Raw genomic sequence first — 21004 nt, 5'->3', positions numbered from 1 at the left:
GGGAGATTGCATCTCCCAGGGCCGGCGCCCCCCTGGGGGCCTATATAAAGGAGGGCAGGGGGGAGGGCAGCTGCACCCTGTGTCTTGGCGCCTCCCTCCCCCTGCTACACCTCGTCCTCCTCCCGCAGCAGCTTGGCGAAGCCCTGTCGGAGTTCTGCTGCATCCACCACCACGCCATCGTGCTGCTGGATCATCATCAACCTCTCCTTCCCCCTTGCTGGATCAAGACGGAGGAGACGTCATGCTGATCGTACGTGTGTTGAACGCGGAGGTGCCGTCCGTTCGGTGCTAGGATCTCCGGTGATAGGATCACGACGAGAACGACTACTTCAACCCCGTTCTTTCGAACGCTTCCGCTCGCAATCTACAAAGTGGTATGTAGATGCATCTCTCCTTTCACTCGTTGCTTAGATGAACTCATAGATGGATCTTGGTGAAACCGTAGGAATTTTTTTTATTTTCTGCAACATTCCCCAACAGGCTCCAAGATGGGATCTCGCGGATACAGAAGGTTACAGCGTGGAAATTGTGTTTCGGTTGCTCCCTGGATGTTTTTGGGGTACGTAGGCTTATATAGGAGGAAGAAGTACGTCGATGGACGCCCGAGGGGCCGACGAGACAGGGGGGCGCGCCCTATAGGGGGGGGCCTCCTATCTCGTGGAGTCCTCAGCTGCTTCTTGACTTGCACTCCAAGTCCTCTGGATCACGTTCGTTCCAAAAATCACGCTCCCGAAGGTTTCATTCCGTTTGGACTCCGTTTGATATTCCTTTTCTTCGAAATACTGAAATAGGCAAAAAAACAGCAATATGGGCTGGGCCTCCGGTTAGTAGGTTAGTCCCAAAAATGATATAAATGTGTAAAATAAAGCCCATAAACATCCAAAGGGGGTAATATAATAGCATGGAACAATTTAAAAGACCATCGCTCGTCCCCGACCGCCACTCATAAGGAAGACAATCAATAAATAAAATTATGCTCCAACTTCATCACAAAGCAGTTCACCATACGTGCATGCTACGGGAATCACAACCCTCAACACAAGTATTTTTCATAATCACCTCAACTAGCATGACTCTAATATCACTACCTCCATATCTCAAAACAATTATCAAGCATCATATTGATCATAGCATCCAATTCTTTTTCTATGATAGTTTTTATTATACCCAACTTGGATGCTCATCATTCTAGGACCAACTTTGTAACCATAGCAAATACCATGCTGTTCTAAAAGACTCTCAAAAATATATAAGTGAACCATGAGAGACTAGCAATTTCTTCAAAATTAAGACACCACCGTGCTCTAAAATATATAAGTGAAGCACTAGAGCAAAAACTATCAAGCTCAAAAGATATAAGTGAAGCACATAGAGTATTCTAGCAAATCCTAATCAAGTAGGTTTCTCCCAAAAGGTGTGTACAGCAAGTATGATTGTGGTAAACCAAAAAGCAAAGACTAATATAACACACGACGCTCCAAGCAAAACACATATCATGTGGTGAATAAAAATATAGCTCCAAGTAAAGTTACCAATGAACGAAGACGAAAGAGGGGATGCCTTCCCGGGGCATCCCCAAGCTTAGGCTTTTGGCTATCCTTGAATATCTTGGGGTGCCTTGGGCATCCCCAAGCTTAGGCTCTTGCCACTCCTTATTCCGTAGTCCATAAAAGCTTTACCCAAAACTTGAAAACTTCACAACACAAAACTCAACAGGAAATCTTATAAGCTCCATTAGTGAAAGAAAACAAAACCACCACATAAGGTACTGTAATGAACTCCTTCTTTATTTATTTTGGTGTTAAATCTACTGTATTCCAACTTCTCTATGGTTTATAAACTAATTTACTAGCCATAGATGCATCAAAATAAGCAAACAACACACGAAAAATAGAATATGTCAAAAACAGAACAGTCTGTAGCAATCTGTAACTAACACAAACTTCTGGAACTCTAAAAATCCTATCAAAATAGGAAGTCCTGGACAATTTGTCTATTTATCAGGAGCATAAATACGCAACGCAAAATCACGTTTCTGTGATTTAACAAAACTAAATTCGTGTGTGCAAAGTTTCTGTTTTTCAGCAGAATCAAATCAACTATCATCATAGGTTATCCTATAGGTTCTACTTGGCACAAACACTAATTAAAAGATAAAAACACATCTAAACAGAAGGTAGATGCAAGATTTGTTACTAAACAGGAGCAAAAATAAAAAACACAAAGAAAATTGGGTTGCCTCCCAACTAGCGCTATCTTTTAACGCCCCTAGCTAGGCATAAAAGCGAAGATAGATCTAACGAGTGCCATCTTTGGCACTAAATTCATCAATAGAGCGCTTGTGATCTCTAGGGATTTCTCCCCTTTTAGCAATGGCTAAAACTTTAGGCAAAAAATTAAGAAATTCATTGGTAGCAAAAGGTTCCTTAACGATAGAGAGACAATTGGGATGAACCCTTATGGATTTGAGATCCGCGTCTCCCTTACTAGAAGATTCACCCTTATTTTTAGGAACATAAATAAACTTGGCAGTTTTAGTAGGGGGTTTTGGAGTGTTTTTCATGGAGAAAAATGCGGAACCTAAGTTTGTAATGATATCCTCAAGTTTACTGATTCTAGCAGAGTCTAGATCTATTTTCTCATTAACTATAGGTTCTTTTTCTTTAAGATTTTTCAAAGTAACTCCAACCCTAGATCCAAATTGGGTAATGTGATTATGAATCTTTTTATCCAAATTTTCAATCAACTCAACAGTAGAAATTTTATTTTCAATAATCTCAAGCCATTGCATAACGTGTTCCAAAGTTAAAACAGTTCCATTGACCAAAAGAGGTGATGGGCCAAACAAATCTAACATAGCATTATAAGCATCAAACGTATGGCTACTCATGAAATCATCTCCGGTAGCAATATCAAGAACACATCTATTCCAAGGAGTGATGCCTACATAAAAATTGCGGAGAAGAATGGAAGTGGAAAGCTTCCTAGAAGATTTATATTGGGCATTGCAAATTCTATGCCAAGCATCTTTTAAATTTTCTCCCTCCTTTTGGTTAAAATTGAGAATTTCTTGTTCGGGAGTGATAATAAGGATAGGAGGACTAGCCATGGTGACAAGGTAAACAAACTAGCACACGACAAACGGAAAAGGGCAAGCGAAAAGAGAGGAGGATATTGGGAAAGAGAGGGCGAATAAAACGGCAAGGGTGAAGTGGGGGAGAGGAAAACGAGAGGCAAATGGCAAATAATGTAAATGCGAGGGAGATGGGTTTGTGATGGGTACTTGGTATGTCTTGACTTGAGCGAAGACGTCCCCGGCAACGGTGCTAGAAATCCTTCTTGCTATGTCTTGAGCTTGCGTTGGTTTTCCTTGAAGAGGAAAGGGTGATGCAGCAATAGTAGCATAAGTATTTCCCTCAGTTTTTGAGAACCAAGGTATCAATCCAGTAGGAGCCTCCTCAAAAGTCCCACGCACCTACACAAACACACAAAGAACTCACAACCAACGCAATAAAGGGGTTGTCAATCCCTTCATGGCCACTTGCGAAAGTGAGATCTAATAAAGATAGTAAGATAAGATAAATATATTTTTGGTATTTTATAATATAGATGCAAAAAGTAAAGATGCAAATAAAAGTAGATTGGAAGCAAATATGATAAGAGATAGACCCGGGGGCCATAGGTTTCACTAGAGGCTTCTCTCAAGATAGCATAAGTATTACGGTGGGTGAACAAATTACTGTCGAGCAATTGATAGAAAAGCGAATAATTATGAGATTATCTAGGCATGATCATGTATATAGGCATCACGTCCGCAACAAGTAGACCGACTCCTGCCTGCATCTACTACTATTACTCCACACATCGACCGACTCCTGCCTGCATCTAGAGTATTAAGTTCATAAGAACAGAGTAACGCATTAAGCAAGATGACATGATGTAGAGGGATAAACTCAAGCAATATGATATAAACCCCATCTTGTTATCCTCGATGGCAACAATACAATACGTTCCTTGCAACCCTTTCTGTCACTGGGTAAGGACACCGTAAGATTGAACCCAAAGCTAAGCATTTCTCCCATGGCAAGAAAGATCAATCTAGTAGGCCAAACCAAACTGATAATTCGAAGAGACTTGCAAAGATAACTCAATCATACATAAAAGAATTCAGAGGAGATTCAAATATTTCTCATAGATAAACTTGATGATAAACCCACAATTCATCGGATCTCGACAAACACACCGTAAAAAGAGTTTACATGGAATAGATCTCCACAAGAGAGGGGGAGAACATTGTATTGAGATCCAAAAAGACAGAAGAAGCCATCTAGCTAATAACTATGGACCCGTAGGTCTGTGGTAAACTACTCACAACTCATCGGAGGGGCAAGGATGTTGATGTAGAAGCCCTCCATGGTTGATTCCCCCTCCGGCAGAGCACCGACGAAGGCTCCAAGATGGGATCTCGCGGATACAGAAGGTTACGGCATGGAAATTGTGTTTCGGTTGCTCCCTGGATGTTTTCGGGGTATGTAGGCTTATATAGGAGGAAGAAGTACTTCAGTGGACGCACGAGGGGCCCACGAGACAGGGGGCGCGCCCTATGGGGGGGTTCCCTCCTATCTCGTGGAGTCCTCGGCTGCTTCTTGACATGCACTCCAAGTCCTCTAGATCACGTTCGTTCCAAAAATCACGCTCCCAAAGGTTTCATTCCATTTGGACTCCTTTTGATATTCCTTTTCTTCGAAATACTGAAATAGGCAAAAAAAACAGCAGTACGGGCTGGGCCTCCGGTTAGTAGGTTAGTCCCAAAAATGATATAAATGTGTAAAATAAAGCCCATTAACATCCAAAAGGGGTAATATAATAGCATGGAACAATAAAAAATTATAGATACATTGGAGACGTATCAGCAGGGTCACGCAAAGATTCTTTGTCACGTGCATCACGTTGATTGTAGAGCGAACCTCTAGGTCTTTCCAATAGGGTAGGTCCCCAAATATAGGTTTCTTCTTCCAGATGGGTGCGCGTCCGTCAGCGTCATTCGGAACCGCCAGGACCCTTTCCAATGATTACCTTTAAATACTTGACCATATCATGTACATCATCACCAGTACGGTGGCGAGGCTTCGTCCGGTGATCTGCCTCACCTTTGAAATGCTTGCCATTCTTTCTTACGGGATGACTGCTCGGAATAAATCGACGATGTCCCTGGTACACATTCTTCTTACAATTATTCAAATATATATTGTTGGTATCATCCAAACAGTGCATGCATGTGCGGTATCCCTTGTTTGTCTGTCCTGAAAGGTTACTGAGAGCAGGCAAATCATTGACGGTCACAAACAGCAACACATGTTGGTCAAATTCTACCTGATTGTCCTCATCCCACAAGCATACACCTTTTTCAATCCGCAGCTGTAAGAGTTCTTCAACTAATGGCCTTAGGTACACATCAATGTCGTTGGCGGGTTGCTTAGGGCCTTGGATGAGCACTGACATCATAATGTACTTCCACTTCATGCACAACCAAGGATGAAGGTTATACATACATAGAGTCACAGGCCAGGTTATGATTGCTGCTCTGCTCCCCAAAAGGATTAAAGCCATCTGCGCTTAGACCAAACCATACGTTCCTTGTGTCATCTGCAAAGTCCCTCCACTTGCTCTTGATTTTTCTCCACTACGACCCGTCGGCGGGTACTCTCAACTTCCCGTCTTTCTTACGGTCTCTCTGTGCCACCACATCAACTTGGCATGCTCTTTGTTTTGGAACAAACATTTCAACCGTGGTATTATAGGAGCATACCACATCACCTTGGCAGGAATCTTCTTCCCGGGGCGCTCGCCCTCGACATCACCAGGGTTATCGCGGCTGATCTTATAGCACAATGCACCGCATGTCGGGCATGCAATCAAATCCTCATACTCACCGCGGTAGAGGATGTAGTCATTAGGGCATGCATGTATCTTCTGCACCTCTAATCCTAGATGAAAGATCACCTTATTTGCTTCATACGTACTCTCGGGCCATTCCTTGTCCTTTGGAAGCATCTTCTTCAACATTATCAGAAACTTTCCAAATCCCTTGTCAGATACACCATTCTCTGCCTTCCATTGCAGCAATTCCAGTGTGGTGCCCAACTTTTTCTTGTCAGCTTCGCAATTTGGGTACAACGATTTCTTGTGATCCTCTAACATGCGCTGCAACTTCAGCCTCTCCTTTTCACTTGCGCAGTTTCTCTTTGCATCAACAATGGCCCGACCAAGATCATCAGAAGGCTCATCTGATGCCTCTTCTTCAGCTTCTTCCCGCATTCCCGGCTCAGCTTCTTCCCCCATTGTTGTACCATCATAATCAGGGAACCCATGGCCAGGATAGCTGTCATCATCCTCTTCTTCATCATTGTTTTCCATCATAACCCCTCTTTATCCAAGCTTGGTCCAAACATTATAGTGGGGCATGACCCGGACTCAAACAGGTGGACGTGAATGGTTTTTGACTTAGAGTAATTCCGATCATTCTTACAGCCAGCACATGGACAACACATAAAACCATCCGCTCGCTTGTTTGCCTCAGCCGCAAGCAGAAAAGTACGCACACCATTAACGAATTGGGGAGAGCATCGGTCATCGTACATCCATTGCTGGCTCATCTTCATTACACAACACCGAAAAGACCAAATTACTACAAGTTCATACATAAAGTTCATACACACTTATTCTCATAAAACAACATATACAAACTCTCTAGCTAAAGCATTTAAATGCAACAACAAATGCGATCAAGATCGCAACTAAGGTAATAATTGATCCAACAACATAATGATACCGAGCCTCACTATCAATGGCATATTTTCTAATCTTTCTAATCTTCGAGCGCATTTTCTCCGTCTTGATCTTGTGATCATCGACGACATCGGCAACATACAACTCCAGTTTCATCTTCACTTCTTCAATTCTTTTCAATTTTTCTTTCAAATACTAATTCTCTTTTTCAACTAATTTAACCTCTCGACAAGAGGGTCGGTTGGAATTTCCGGTTCACATACCTCCTAGATAAAAATATCTATGTCAACTTGATGGGCATAATTTGTCATAAATACGAATTGCAACAAATAGTTATAAAAGAGAATATACAACATCCAAATCATAAACCGGACGAGGGCCGATGGGGACGGATATCAAAACCATGGCACTATGTATAACAAACAACGTACGGGTAAGAAAATTATACAAGTAACTATATATCTAAATCACACAAACATGATTTTTGTATAAAAAGATAAAAACAAGAGGCTCACCAAAGTGGTGCCGGCAACGGGATGGTGTAGGCGACCTACGGTGGTTAGGACGGGAAGGAACTAAGTAAACCACACCTACATATGCAAACTAAAAGTTAATTTGAGCTCAAATTGCATATAAATCAAATAAACTACCACATATAATAATTACTCCCAAACTAAAACCCACAAATCACTATACTTATTGAGCATTGCAAGAGCTAATCTAGAAATGAGAGATGAAAGGGCAAAGTTGCTAACCTTTGTGATCACTTGGATGGATGGGAGGCCTTCAAATCTTGACAATTTTTGGGCAAAATGAAGGATGAGCTCGAGCAAGAGGGGAAGAACAGAGAGCTCGGGCTCGACGAAGGGTTTATATAGGAACATCTTTAGTCCCGGTTCATGATACAAAGCGTGACTAAAGGTGAGCCTCTAGTACCGGTTTGTGGCACGAACCAGGACTAAAGGTGTTGGTGCGACCCTAGCCTGACACCAGCCTGTAACCACCTCTTTAGTCCCGGTTCGGGGCACGAACCGGTACTAGAGGTTCAACACGAACGAGGACTAATGAGTGCCACCAGCCTAGCCGTTGGAACCGACACTAATGGGCACATTAGTGTCGGTTCGTAATTGAACCGGTACTAATGAGGTGAACATAAGGTCGTTTTTCTACTAGTGGTGGTAGAACCGCTTGTGCAGTACTTCTGCTGTCGTGATGCGTGTACTACTGTGAGGAATTCTGTTACCCACCAATAATTAGCGGTAGTACTACTCCCTTAAGCGGAAGTACCGTTTGTGCGGTACTTCTATTGTTGTGCCGCACGTACTACCATGGGGGTTTATGCTACCCATTGATATTCAGTGGTAGTACCGCTCCCTCAAGCGCTAGTACCGCTTAAGCATTTCCAGAACATAATGGTTTGATTCCTGGGGTTCTATAAAAGGGGGTTTTCTTCCCTATTGACTCAAACGTTCTTGAGCAAGTTTCCCCCCACCATTATTGACCTCTTGGATCTTGCGTTCTCTCTATTCCTCCCTTGATTCTTGTGTGTTTTTGAGGAAAAAGAGAGAGGAGATCTAGATATACATTCTCCACCAATCCCTTTCTTCTCTTAGTGAGGGGAAGCTTGTGGATCTAGATTTTGGAAATCTTTTGTGTTCTCCTTGTTCTTCCTATCATAATCCTCCATAGCCTTTGTTGCTCTAGTGGGATTTGAGAGTGAGGGACTTGAGCACTTCGTATGTTCTTGCCACTGCATTGGTTGCATTGGTTTCAGTTCTCCACAGTGGTGCGTGGAAGTGAAAGTTGACAAGCTTATTACTCTTGGATGTTTCGGCACCCTAGAGCTTATGCCTCCTAGGTGCTTGGGTGCCGTAGACGATTGATGGTACCGTAGATCTCAATCATTGTGGTGTAAAGCTCCGGGCCAACTTTGGGGTCTCCTATTAAGTTGTGGAGATTGCTCCGAGCAATTTGTACGGGTTTGGTGACCGTCCCCAAGGGTCGTCAATTGTATGGGTTCGGTGACCGCCCTCAAGGGTTCCTTAGTGGAGTCATGACACCTTGCATTGCGCGAGAGTGTGAGGAGAATACGATGGCCCTAGTGGCATTTTGGGGAGCATTGTGCCTCCACACCGCTCTAACAGAGATTAGCATCTGCAAGGGTGTGAACTTCGGGATACATTGTTGTCTCCGTGTGCCTCGGTTATCTCTTACCTGAGCCCTCTACTTATGCAGTTACTTTGTGATAGCCTTCGCACTTGAAGTTTTATATCTTGTTATCATTTCATTGGTTATCTTGCTTAGCATAAGTTGTTTGGTGCACATTGTTGACCCTAGTGTATTTAGGTTTTGTGCTTGGTAAATTAAAGGTTAGTTTTATTTCGCATTTATTCAAGCCTAAACTGTCATTGTTTTAAAAAGCCTATTCACCACCCACCCTTTAGGTGACATCCACATCCTTTCACTTCCCACATGGCCTATGGGGGAGCTTCCAAAAGTCTTTACCAAGTGACATGATCAAGATTGTGCTTCCAACTTGAAGAGTTTGAACGTCCATAAAGCTCAAGTGGAAAGCTCAAGGCCAAGGTATACATTAGCTATGGTTTCCTAGTTTTACCGGTCTCATGGTGATTGGTGGGAGATCCTATTATGTGTTTGATAGTCGCATTATCAAGATGGGCTTCCAGGTGCGTAGCTTGTCCACGTCATGATCAGTGTGCTCAAACCTTTGCATTGATTTCATCCTTCCTTTTGTTTGATCTTGGGTGGTTCTCTAGTGAGGACCTTGAGCTTCTCAATAGCTACAGTATGAGTACAAGATCATCAAAATCGAAATTCACATGAAAAAGTTATGCATGTATTAGTATCTGGGTGCTGGTTGTTTTCTAGAGGGGTGGAGTTTCGGGTACGTTTCGGGCAAGCTCTGGTATATCTAGAAGGTTGTGCAAATATTCTTCAAATGGTGCCCAGAAGTTCCGGGACTGCTTAGAGGTTACAGGCTGCATTGTTATGTGCATAATGCGCAGATTTGGTGGGGGGCTATATAAGGTTCCCTTTTCCCCCAACGGGAGGACGTTTTTGGATATGAGATTTCCCCATTCTTTCGATCTTTTCGCTCCTCCCCCAAGCCTCAGATCTCCAATTCATTTGGAAAAAACTATCCAATGGATCTAAGGTTCATTTGTTGACCTCCTCCATTGTTCCTCTCCTCTCTCGTCCCTCCATAGTGTCAGGTTCAACCCGTCGCTCGCCGTCTTCAGTTCATCAGTCTTAGCAGCCTTAGGCTGTTCGTTTCTTTGTTTTCTTCAGTTAGACAGTTAGTCAGTTAAGAGTCTATTTTATTTCCCTAAAGTCTAGGCCAGAGCCACCATGGCGTGCGCATCGTGGCGACTAGGTAGGTGCTGCACGACCGAGACTCATGGATCGTGGACGTGGGATGGCGCGTCGGAATCGGTCGTGGGAGCTGGCGTGTTCAGCGTTTTGTTTTCGTATGAATAAAAGGGCAAGAAGGCCACAGAGAAAAGCTGCAAGTTCTCGCAGCACAAAACCACTCTCTCAATCACAACAAGTGGTATCAGAGCCCGTCTCTCGATCCTGTGACCATGTCCGCCGATGAGCGCAGCAGCGCCCGCTCGCCGGCCAGGTCCCTGACTCCTCCGTTGCTTCGACGGGGAAGGAGTAGGACCAGGCGCAGCGGCCGCGCCGTGGTTGTCCAGGAGCGCGTCATGCGGGAGCACGACGGCGGCTCGTTCGTCTACCCTGAACTCACCTCGACCAACTACATCGAGTGGGCACTCGTCATGAAGGTCAACCTGAAGGCCCAGGGCCTTTGGGATGCAATCGAGTTGGGGTGCGACATCGAGCGCGAGGATAGTGCGGCCATGGCAGCGATCCTGCGAGCGGTACCTGCGGACATGCACGGAATCCTTGCCGTCAAGTCTTCTGCAAAGGAGGCGTGGGAGGCGGTGAAGGTGCTGAGGGTGGGCGTCGAGAGGGCGCGGCAGGCGACGGCACAACGCCTCCGCAGCGAATTCGAGTCCATCTCCTTCAAGGACGGGGAGTCCGTCGATGCCTTCGGGATGTGGATCACGTCCCTCGTCAACAACTTGCGCACCGTCGGAGACAACATCGAAGATGCAAAGGTAGTCACCAAGTTCCTTCGTGTTGTTCCTCGGCGCTACTCACTGGTGGCAATTGCCATCAAGACGCTGCTCGACGTGAGCACCCTCACGATCGAGGAGCTGACGGGGCGACTGCGCTCTGTGGAGGAGCGCTACGGCCTCGACGACGGCGGCGGCTCCAGCTCCGGCACCCTCCTGTTGACGGAGGCGGAGTGGGATGTGCGTCGGAAGAACCGGGAACGCGGCAACGGTGACAACCGCGGCAACACCGACAACGGTGGTGGCGGCAACGGCGCCCCCGGATCCAACTCCAGGGGGCGTGGCGGGCGAGGACGCGGCCGTGGCGGCGGCTCACGCGGCGGACCTCGACCCACGGACCAGTGCAGATACTGCAAGAAGATGGGCCACTGGGCGCGAGATTGCAACACCAGGAAGCGCGAACAGGCGCATCTGGTGCAACCTGCCGGCGACGACGACGCTGACCCTGCACTGCTACTAACCTCGGTATGCGCCCTGACAGAAGCCATGGAGGAACCAGCACCACCTACTCCGCCTCCGGAGATCGTCATGCTCAACGAAGAACGCGCTGGCGTACTGCCCGGGCGTGACGGCGAGCGTTACGGCTCGGCGTGGTTCCTCGACACCGGCGCAAGCAACCACATGACCGGGGATCGTTCACTCTTCGGCGAGCTGGACACCAGCGTCGGAGGGAGCGTGCTGTTCGGCGACGGGTCGGTGGTGGACATCTGTGGCCGTGGCACGGTGCTGTTCACGTGTCAAGATGGGCGCCAGCGCGCGCTCACCAGGGTGTATTTCATACCACGCCTACGCTCAAACATAGTGAGCCTCGGGCAGCTGGATGAGATCGGCTGCCGGGTCACCATTGAGCGCGGGGAGCTGCGCGTGCTGGACACTCATCGCCAGCTCCTCGCCAAGGTCCAGCGCAACGGCAATCGCCTCTACGTGCTGCGCGTCAAGCCAGGGCAGCCACAGTGCATGGCTATACGCTACGACGACGTCTCCTGGCGCTGGCATGCGCGCATGGGACATCTGAACTTCCAGGCGCTGCAGAAGCTGGCGCGAGAGGAGATGGTGCGCGGGCTCCCCAAGATCGACCACGTCGACGAACTGTGCGATGCCTGCCTCACCGGCAAGCAGCGGAGGGCACCCTTTCCCCAGCAAGCAAAGTGGCGCGCCGACAACCTGCTCGACCTCGTGCACGGTGACCTGTGCGGGGCGATCTCTCCACCCACGCCGGGGGGGAAGAGGTATTTCTTGCTCCTGGTAGATGATCGGAGCAGATACATGTGGCTAGTCCTGCTTGCCTCCAAGGATCAGGCCCAAGCGGCGATCAGGCGGTACAAGGCGGCAGTCGAAGTGGAGGCGGGGCGGCCCCTGCGTGCGCTCCGCACAGATCGTGGTGGCGAGTTCACATCAGCAGTGTTCATGGAATACTGCGCGGAAGAGGGTGTCAAGCGGCAGCTCACAACGCCTTACACACCCCAGCAGAACGGGGTGGTGGAGAGGCGGAACCAGACGGTGGTCTCCATGGCGCGCAGCATGCTCAAGGCGAAGGGAATGCCGGCCAAGTTCTGGGGGGAGGCAGTCACCACTGCAGTCTACCTCCTGAACCGATCCCCTACACGCAGCGTCGAAGGGAAGACACCATATGAGGTATGGCACGGCGAAAAACCTAGTGTTCAACATGTTCGCGTATTTGGATGCGTTGCGCATGTGAAGAATGCCAGGCCCATGCTCAAGAAGCTCGATGATTGGAGTACGCCCATGGTCTTCATCGGCTACGAGGAAGGGACAAAGGGCTACCGTGTCTTCAACCCGGGGACTGGGCATGTCCATGTCTCTCGCGATGTGGTCTTCGATGAAGGCGCCTGCTGGAAATGGGACGAATCCTCACCAACATCAGAACCGTTCTCGGTGAGCTACACCGTCTCCATCACCAGGCCAGAGCGCCCAGAACCCAGTGGAGCAGCAATGTCGGCGGCGGCTCGTGCGCCTACGGGGGAGCCCATCATGCCGAGCCCGGCAAGCGGGGACCCGACCGCGAACGAGGACGTGGCGCCGCCAAGCGGGGCACACTCTGAAGATGATCCTGCAGGAGGCGTCCAGGACACAGAGCGAGGTGGGCATCCCATGCTCACTCGAAGCAAGGACGGCACACTCCAGCCCAGCACCAAGTACAACGAGGACTACGTGCACCTCGTCGACGTCGTGGACGACGACGAGACTGCAGACCCGATCTGCCTCGTCGCAGGGGAGGAGCCAGCCTCGTACCCAGAAGCTGCAGCACAACAGTGCTGGCTGCGGGCGATGCGAGAGGAGCTCGCCGCGATCGACGCCAACGACACATGGAAGCTGGTGGAACCTCCACCTGGGCAGCGGCCGATCGGCCTGAAATGGTCTTCAAGCTGAAGAAGGACCCGTCCGGCGCCATCATCAAGTACAAAGCGCGCCTGGTAGCGAAGGGCTACGTGCAGCGCGCCGGCATAGACTTCGAGGAAGTCTTTGCGCCGGTGGCTCGCTTCGACTCCGTACGTCTCCTCACCGCGCTCGCCGCCCACCATGGGTGGGAGGTCCATCACATGGACGTCAAATCAGCCTTCCTCAACGGGGACTTGGCGGAGGAGGTCTTCGTCGCGCAGCCGCCGGGATTCGAGCTTGCTGGACAGGAGCACAAGGTCTTCAAGCTCGCCAAGGCGTTGTACGGTCTACGACAGGTGCCGCGTGCCTGGAATGCGAAGCTGGACAGCAGTATGCTGTCGCTTGGATTCCAGCGAAGCGACTCCGAGCATGGCGTCTACCTACGCGGGAACGGCAACTCCCTCTTGGCTGTTGGCGTGTACGTCGACGATCTCATCATCGCCGGCGCGCAGCCATGGGAACTAGGCAACTTCAAGGAGGAGATGAAGAAACTCTTCCAGATGAGCGACCTCGGGCGACTCACGTACTATCTTGGCATAGAAGTACGACAGACAGAGCGCGGCATCACGCTGTGCCAGGCGGGTTACGCGCAGAAATTGCTCGAGAAGGCATCCATGGCAGATTGCAAAACCAGCGCGGTGCCCATGGAAGCAAAGTTGAAGCTCAGCAAGGACAGCACAGCGCCGGCCACCGACGCCTCATACTACCGCAGCCTGATTGGCAGCCTGCGGTACCTGGTGCAAACCAGGCCCGACATCGCGTACGCGGTCTCCTACCTCAGCCGTTTCATGGAGAAGCCCACCGTCGAGCATCTGACGGCGGCAAAGCACTTGCTGAGGTACATTGCAGGTACTTTAACCTTCGGGTGTGTGTACCTTAGGGGGAGCAGGGATCCCCTCCTCATCGGCTACAGCGACTCCGACCTTGGCGGCGACGTCGACGACCGCAAGAGCACCACCGGCTCGCTCTTCTTCCTCGACAAGAGCCCGATCAGCTGGCAGTCCACCAAGCAAAAGGTGGTCGCGCTATCATCATGCGAGGCGGAGTACGTCGCAGGCGCATCTACCACTTGCCAGGGGCTGTGGCTCTCTCGGTTGCTGGCTGAAGCGACGGGCACCGAGATCAAGCCGCCTGCAATTCTCATCGACAACAAATCTGCAATCCAGCTCAGCAAGAATCCGGTGTTCCACGACAGAAGCAAACACATAGAGATCCGATATCACTTTCTCAGAGACAAGGTTGAAGCAGGGAAGGTGAAGGTCGACCATGTCAACTCCGGTGAGCAGCTGGCTGATCTTACAAAATCACTTGGGCGTGTGCGCTTCCAGGAGCTGCGCGCCAAGATCGGCATTCTCAACACTGACGGCGTGTGACAAGTTAAAGGGGGAGAATGCCAGGTTCAACCCGTCGCTCGCCGTCTTCAGTTTCGTCAGTCTTAGCAGCCTTAGGCTGTTCGTTTCTTTGTTTTCTTCAGTTAGACAGTTAGTCAGTTAAGAGTCTGTTTTATTTCCCTAAAGTCTAGGCCAGAGCCACCATGGCGTGCGCATCGTGGCGACTAGGTAGGTGCTGCACGACCGAGACTCATGGATCGTGGACGTGGGATGGCGCGTCGGAATCAGTCGTGGGAGCTGGCGTGTTCAGCGTTTTGTTTTTGTATGAATAAAAGGGCAAGAAGGCCACAGAGAAAAGCTGCAAGTTCTCGCAGCACAAAACCACTCTCTCAATCACAACACATAGCATTAATTTCTGTGAGTGGGATTTGTGAGAGAGGGGTTTGAGCATTCTTGTGTTCTTGTCTTGCATTTGTTGTATCGATGTGAGCTCTCAGTGTCGATTTGTTTGAGTGAGAGCCCATGAGCTTGTTACTCTTGAAGGCCACCACCTCCTAGACGACATATTCAAGCGTTACTATCTAGTCAGACCTTGCAGTGCTTTAAGAACTGTACAGACTAAAATTCCAGTGCGGATCAGCCAAGCAAACAGGCCAAAATTATTTCTCTAGCGGGTGGTGGGGCTGCGGGCAACCACAAACACGCCCGTAGAGGATTTTTTGCGTTTACAGTCAGGGTTTGGTCCTCCTTTCCAGAACCGAAAAAACAAAATCCACACGCAGATGCTATCAGGATCGGTCAGGAGTCGGGTCTCGGTCAGCCAAGCCTCGAAAGGTACAAGGATGCAGCAGCGCTGGGCATCCGGCGCCCCCAGTCTGAGTTTTCACCATGCATGCTTCATATGCAGATGCATGCATGCAATAGCAAAAGCCACGTTATTTACCGCGCGACAAGCACCCGCCGCGGCCATGCCGCCTTGCGTACGGGGCTCGCACACCTCGCTCCCCGCCCCGGAGAAAGTCAGCGTCCGTCCATCCGCCCGTCCATCGGCCTCCCGTTCCCGTGTGCACGCACATCACCCCTCCTTCCGCCCGTCCACAGAAAAATAATCCGGCCATCGCTCTCGCCCTCCTGCACCCCCTGATCTCGTCTGCCCTCACATACTTCTTTATTGTCCTCTTTGGAAGCCAACTCAAGTTACCCATCCATCCATCTCCATTTCGATCTGCTGCTAGCTCGCTTGCTTGGTGTAAAGAAAAGATAGTTCCCTTTTCCTTGGCCGCTACTAGCTCGCTGGCTAGCTAGGAGGGGTAGCCGGTTAGCCCATCATCCCTCTCACATCACATCCTGCTTCCCCTCCACCCTACCTCCTTTTCTGCAGCCCCCGCCCGGCCACGGCCACAAATAACACCAAATAAACTTGCTAGCTTGCTGCTTTGCTGCTTGCTTGAATGATTGCTAGCTTCATTCTCCAAGCAGATCGGGCCAGCCCGCTTCTCCAGCGACACCTATATCATATATAGCTAGCTCAATCGGCTTGCCACGATTCGGTCGATCCTTGATGTGGAAGAGCATGCTAGGGAATTATTGAGCGGTTGGCGGTGAAGCTCTTGAAGCTCTTGCTTGCTTGCGGCGAGCATCCACTATAGAGGAGGAGAGATCGGCGGGCCGAGGGAGTAGAGAACCCTAGCTAGCTTGCGCGCTCGCCAGCCATGTGCGACTACTTCCTCCAGAGGATGGAGGGCGACCAGGCCGGCGGCGGGGACCTCACAGACATCGTGCGGGCCGGCGGCGCCATGCCGGGCAATAACGACGGCGACGGCACCAACCTCCCGTCCACGGCCGCCGAGTGGCATCTGCAGCCCGCGGACCAGCCGATGCTGTTCCCGCCTCCGCCGCCGTCGGCGTCACCGGGGACCGGCGGCGACGTCTTCGGCGACCCTTTCGCGGGGCTCGGCGACCCGTTCAGCAGCGACTATTCGTCGGGCGCCCCCGAATTCCTGGAAGGCATGCCGGACGCCATGGCCAAAATCGGCTTCGAAGCGGGCGCCGGCGGCGGCGTCAACGGCTGCGGAGGAGGCGGTGGCCAGATGTTCGACATGAGCAGGAAGCCGCTCTTGCCGAGGGGGATGCAGATGATGCCGGCGGGAATCGGTGGTGGGATGGGGCCGAGGCTGATGCAGTCGTCGCTGTCGCCCATAGCGATACGCCCGTACCCGGCCATGACCGCGGGCGACATGGTGAAGCTCGGCATCACGCCCGGGCAGGCGGCCGGGTGCGCCATCGACGCCGCTATCGGTGGCATGCAGATGTCGTCGTCGCCGCGCAACAACAACAGCGGGATCAAGCGCAGGTTGGAACCCGGCAATACATATCGCTACCGAATAGAGCTAGATCTGGACCGATCCAAGCTAGAATTAGAAATCATCGTTGCGTTGCATGCATACCTGCATACAGTAGTAGATTTCGAAGGGAAATTTCTTCGCGCGCTCGCCTTTTTTTTCTCTTCCGCTTCTCTTTAATTCGCCCTTCTTCTTTCCGTGTTCTTCACTTCACCATGAAGAGATTATTAGAGCGAGGTGAGGAAGTTCCGAGGATTTCTCTGGATGTGACCAGAATTAATCGGCAAGATTGTGAGTAGTGCCTGGAGCTCGAAGTTTTAGGCACAAGAGTCTCCGTAGCCACATGATGATGGTGATCGGCGCGAATATTTCTGAATTGCCAAACAATGCCTCTATGCGATCGAGGTCATGTCATGTGCATCTAGACCTAGCCACTTTTCTGTACCTCACGGCCGAGAAGCTCGGCTTTTGAAACCCTAAGCAATCGCGGCAGTATGCTTTGTAGTTGGTAGTTTCCGTTAAATTTACTACTCCCTCCGTCCCAAAATAAGTGTCTTGAGCTTGGTACAAATTTGTATTAGAGCAAGCACAAAGTTGAGACACTTATTTTACGACGGAGGTCGTATTTACTTACTTTGAAATGTCTTCTAATTTTTGTTTGTTTTGAAATGTCTTTATTTACTTGTAGTGATGCAACATCGCGTGTTCTTATTAACTTTTGATACCTATTTTGTGGTGCTGTGATATTTATCCTGTTTGTTGTGATATTTCTATCTATGTACTCAGTGATAACTTGCCCCATTGGTCTATGTGCACAGAAAGAACCAGGCAAGGAAGGTGGTGTGCATTCCGGCACCGACAACGGCGGGTTCAAGACCAACCGGGGAGGTGGTTCCTTCTGATCTCTGGGCATGGAGGAAGTACGGCCAGAAACCTATCAAGGGCTCTCCTCACCCAAGGTATGTACATATACTATATGAATTACTAATTAATTAACACAACTTTATATATATATATATATATATATATATATATATATGTTCAATTCAAAGTAATTTGATTATATTGGATCGATGCATAAGCATGGTGCTTCTAGGCATTACCAAGTCGTTGACATCTTTTCATCTATAATTAATAAAACATTTCTAGCATTGCATCGAAGTTCGGGTGCTTAATTGTGGATGAAGCTTCTGAAGTGATAAGAGTAAATAATCTTGGTTACACGCATGGTCCAACATTATATAATTCCGCAGCTCCATATTGTGTCTGCATGATCGATGCATGAACTCGCGTGCTGAAATTAATTGGAAGATAAACAAATGGGTACCTATCTAGCTAGAAAATCAACCCTCGGTCATGCAGATATAGTTCCCCCTTCTTTAGAAATGTCATTTTGGGGGTGCACACATCACATATAACAGAGAAATAATTTGTGCCATTGTATCTACCAAGATACTCCCTCCGTCCGAAAAAGCTTGTCCCTCAAACGGATGTATCTAGCACCAAGTTAGTGCTAGATACATCCATTTGAGGAAAAACCTTGGGACAAGTTTCTTCGGACGGAGGGAGTAGATATAGTTGAATATGAGTGATATTCACTTATTCTTCTTCGACTGAAGCATGCCATGCCACTTCGAAGAGAAATGAAAATTCTTTCTGCTTCAATTTTCAATAACAAGTGGCCCGCCACTGGCTAGATTGAGTTTAAGGCCTTCTTGCAAATTCTCATACATGTGATATACTCATCTTTCGTAAATAATTAATACCAATTTTAAGGAGCTGTCAAAAATCTACAAACATTTTAGGTCTCAATCGACTGAGATTTTCTTAAGTATATCAGCCAATTCAAAAGCCGGAAAGGTATGGGCGCCTAAAACTATTGAAAACAGCATCCAAAATTTCTGAACTTTTGTGACATCAAACATGATCAAATTTATGAGGTGCTTGCAAAATTTCATGAACAAATAATATTTGAGGAGCTCTCGACAAAAAAAAAATCACTGCTCAAATAGTGCACAAAACTTTGAACTGTGATTTTTTTTCCTATCGAGAGTTCCTTGAATGTTTTTTGTTAACGAAATTTGCAAGCACCTCATACCTTTGATCATGTTTGATGTCGCAAAATTTTGGAATTCTTCGATTTTGTTTCATAGTGTTTTTCCAATGTGCCATGCACCAGGGATTAGAAAACCAACTCTAAAAGAAAGTGCATTTTCCCCTGAACTGAAGTTGCACTTTTCCTAATCGATTGAAACAAAAGAATATTTAGATCTAAACAGACCCATTCACAAAGGCATCAAATTTTAGTTTACATTTCATTCTTATTTTTACAGAAGCACATATCAAAAAAGAATCTGGCCCTTTTTTAGCCCAAATTTTTGTAATGCCCAGGAGATTTTGGTAGCTAACAGGCAGCACGCAGCATTGTTCTTATGAAAAACCAGACACTAGTACTACACGGAGTGGACTTACTACGTACATTCTGGCTTAGCAAAATAAAGTTGGCGCAGGCGCACAGCACTAGTTAAGGAGGCCTAGTGTTAGTACATGCAGTACTGCCACACAATATCTAAAGTTCTGAAGCAAATGATGAAGGTACATGATGAGACGATCGAGTCTAACCAAAGTTCTTGTTGATTTCAATGAATAGAGGGTACTACAGATGCAGCAGCTCGAAAGGGTGTTCAGCACGAAAGCAGGTGGAGCGCAGCAGGACTGACCCCAACATGCTCGTCATCACCTACACCTCCGAGCACAACCACCCATGGCCGACCCAGCGCAACGCGCTCGCCGGCTCCACCCGGTCTCACCACGGCAAGAACGGCGGTGGGGGCGGCAGCGGCTCAGGCTCCAAGAGCTCGCACAACGAAAAGCAGACACAGAATCAAAACGTCAAGGAGGAGAGAAAGGATCACCGGGCCGCCGCGACAACGACGGCGACGACGACCACTAGCACAGTAACTACGACGACCAGCACTTCTCCCGTCGTCGTGAAGGAGGAGACGTTGGCAGGATCATCTTCGGAAGCGCAGGCGAGAGACCAGAGAGCCCTGGACACTGTGGCAGGAGTACTGCAGCAGGTCGACCACCGTGAGCTCATGGACCACGTGTTCAGCGAGAGCTACAGGCCTATGATACCGGAGTCCGGCCAGCACCATGAGAACTTCTTTGCTGACTTCGCCGACCTCGCCGAGCTGGAGTCAGATCCCATGAGTCTCATCTTCTCCAAGGAGTACATGGAAGCCAGGCCAAGCGGTGGTGCCGGCGATCATGGTGGCCAGGAGAAGGCGGTGGCCAAGGAGCTGGATCCGTTCGACATGCTAGATTGGTCCACTACTTCTAGCACCGCAGGGAGCACGTTTGAGCAAGGGAAGAGAGGCTAAATTACTTGAGGCAGGGTTTACGCATACGGTTACACACAGTTGAGAACTTGAGATCTCCAGCTAAATAACCTTGAAGATTAATTAACTACCACAAGGTCAGCAAGGGAGAAAGATGAGACTTGTTTTTCTTCTACTTTGTTACTTTTCTTATGTTTGTTCTCTGCTTCTTCTTATTATTGCTTGTGAGAGAGATTGATTTTTTGTTCAAAGTCTAGGATATGAACGGCCTTAGGTTTGTGCCAACTTGTACTTATGCATGCGATGAGAATCATCTATCCCTCGATACTGCCCTCTTCATCTGCGCTTGTGTGTGTTTCTAGCTAAGAGTGTCGTTTGTGGTTATATATCTAACAGAACAAGTAGTACTATTTAACGATGTTGAAAGTGTTTGGACAAGAGGATAGATCAATGTGGGCCGTGATGAGTGTGACAGATGGATGACCAGGAGACCCACGTCCTCGGAGGGGATGTGAGCGTGACAGAAAGAAATCTGTGGCATGCGCTAGCGTTGCAACGGAAGCACTATGCGGCTATGCCGTTTAGGTGTGCACCACCATGACCACAGGTAAAAAAACAACTCTCTCTCTCTCTCTCTCTCT

At 48.7% G+C, this 21004-nt stretch overlaps 1 protein-coding gene across 1 annotated transcript; it reads left to right on the top strand.

The window, feature by feature from the left end:
- The first annotated feature begins 15940 nt into the window (after positions 1–15940).
- On the top strand, positions 15941–20702 carry LOC119365533 (probable WRKY transcription factor 35). Its single transcript, XM_037631171.1, has 3 exons — positions 15941–17033; positions 17841–17981; positions 19673–20702. The coding sequence occupies exons 1-3, from the start codon at positions 16393–16395 to the stop codon at positions 20403–20405; spliced, it is 1515 nt and encodes a 504-aa protein (XP_037487068.1). The 5' UTR covers positions 15941–16392; the 3' UTR covers positions 20406–20702.
- Positions 20703–21004: the final 302 nt, after the last annotated feature.

This window comes from Triticum dicoccoides, chromosome 2B (genome assembly GCF_002162155.2).
Source record: "Triticum dicoccoides isolate Atlit2015 ecotype Zavitan chromosome 2B, WEW_v2.0, whole genome shotgun sequence".
In the NCBI taxonomy this organism is placed as follows: domain Eukaryota; kingdom Viridiplantae; phylum Streptophyta; class Magnoliopsida; order Poales; family Poaceae; genus Triticum; species Triticum dicoccoides.
This window is presented reverse-complemented; position numbering and strand designations above follow the sequence as displayed.

Excerpts from the sequence above, each read along its gene's own strand:
- LOC119365533 (XM_037631171.1), top strand. The coding sequence starts at position 16,393 with ATGTGCGACTACTTCCTCCAGAGGATGGAGGGCGACCAGGCCGGCGGC. Across the intron at positions 17,034-17,840 it reads AACAGCGGGATCAAGCGCAG|AAAGAACCAGGCAAGGAAGG; the intron begins GTTGGAACCCGG and ends CTATGTGCACAG. Across the intron at positions 17,982-19,672 it reads AAGGGCTCTCCTCACCCAAG|AGGGTACTACAGATGCAGCA; the intron begins GTATGTACATAT and ends TTCAATGAATAG.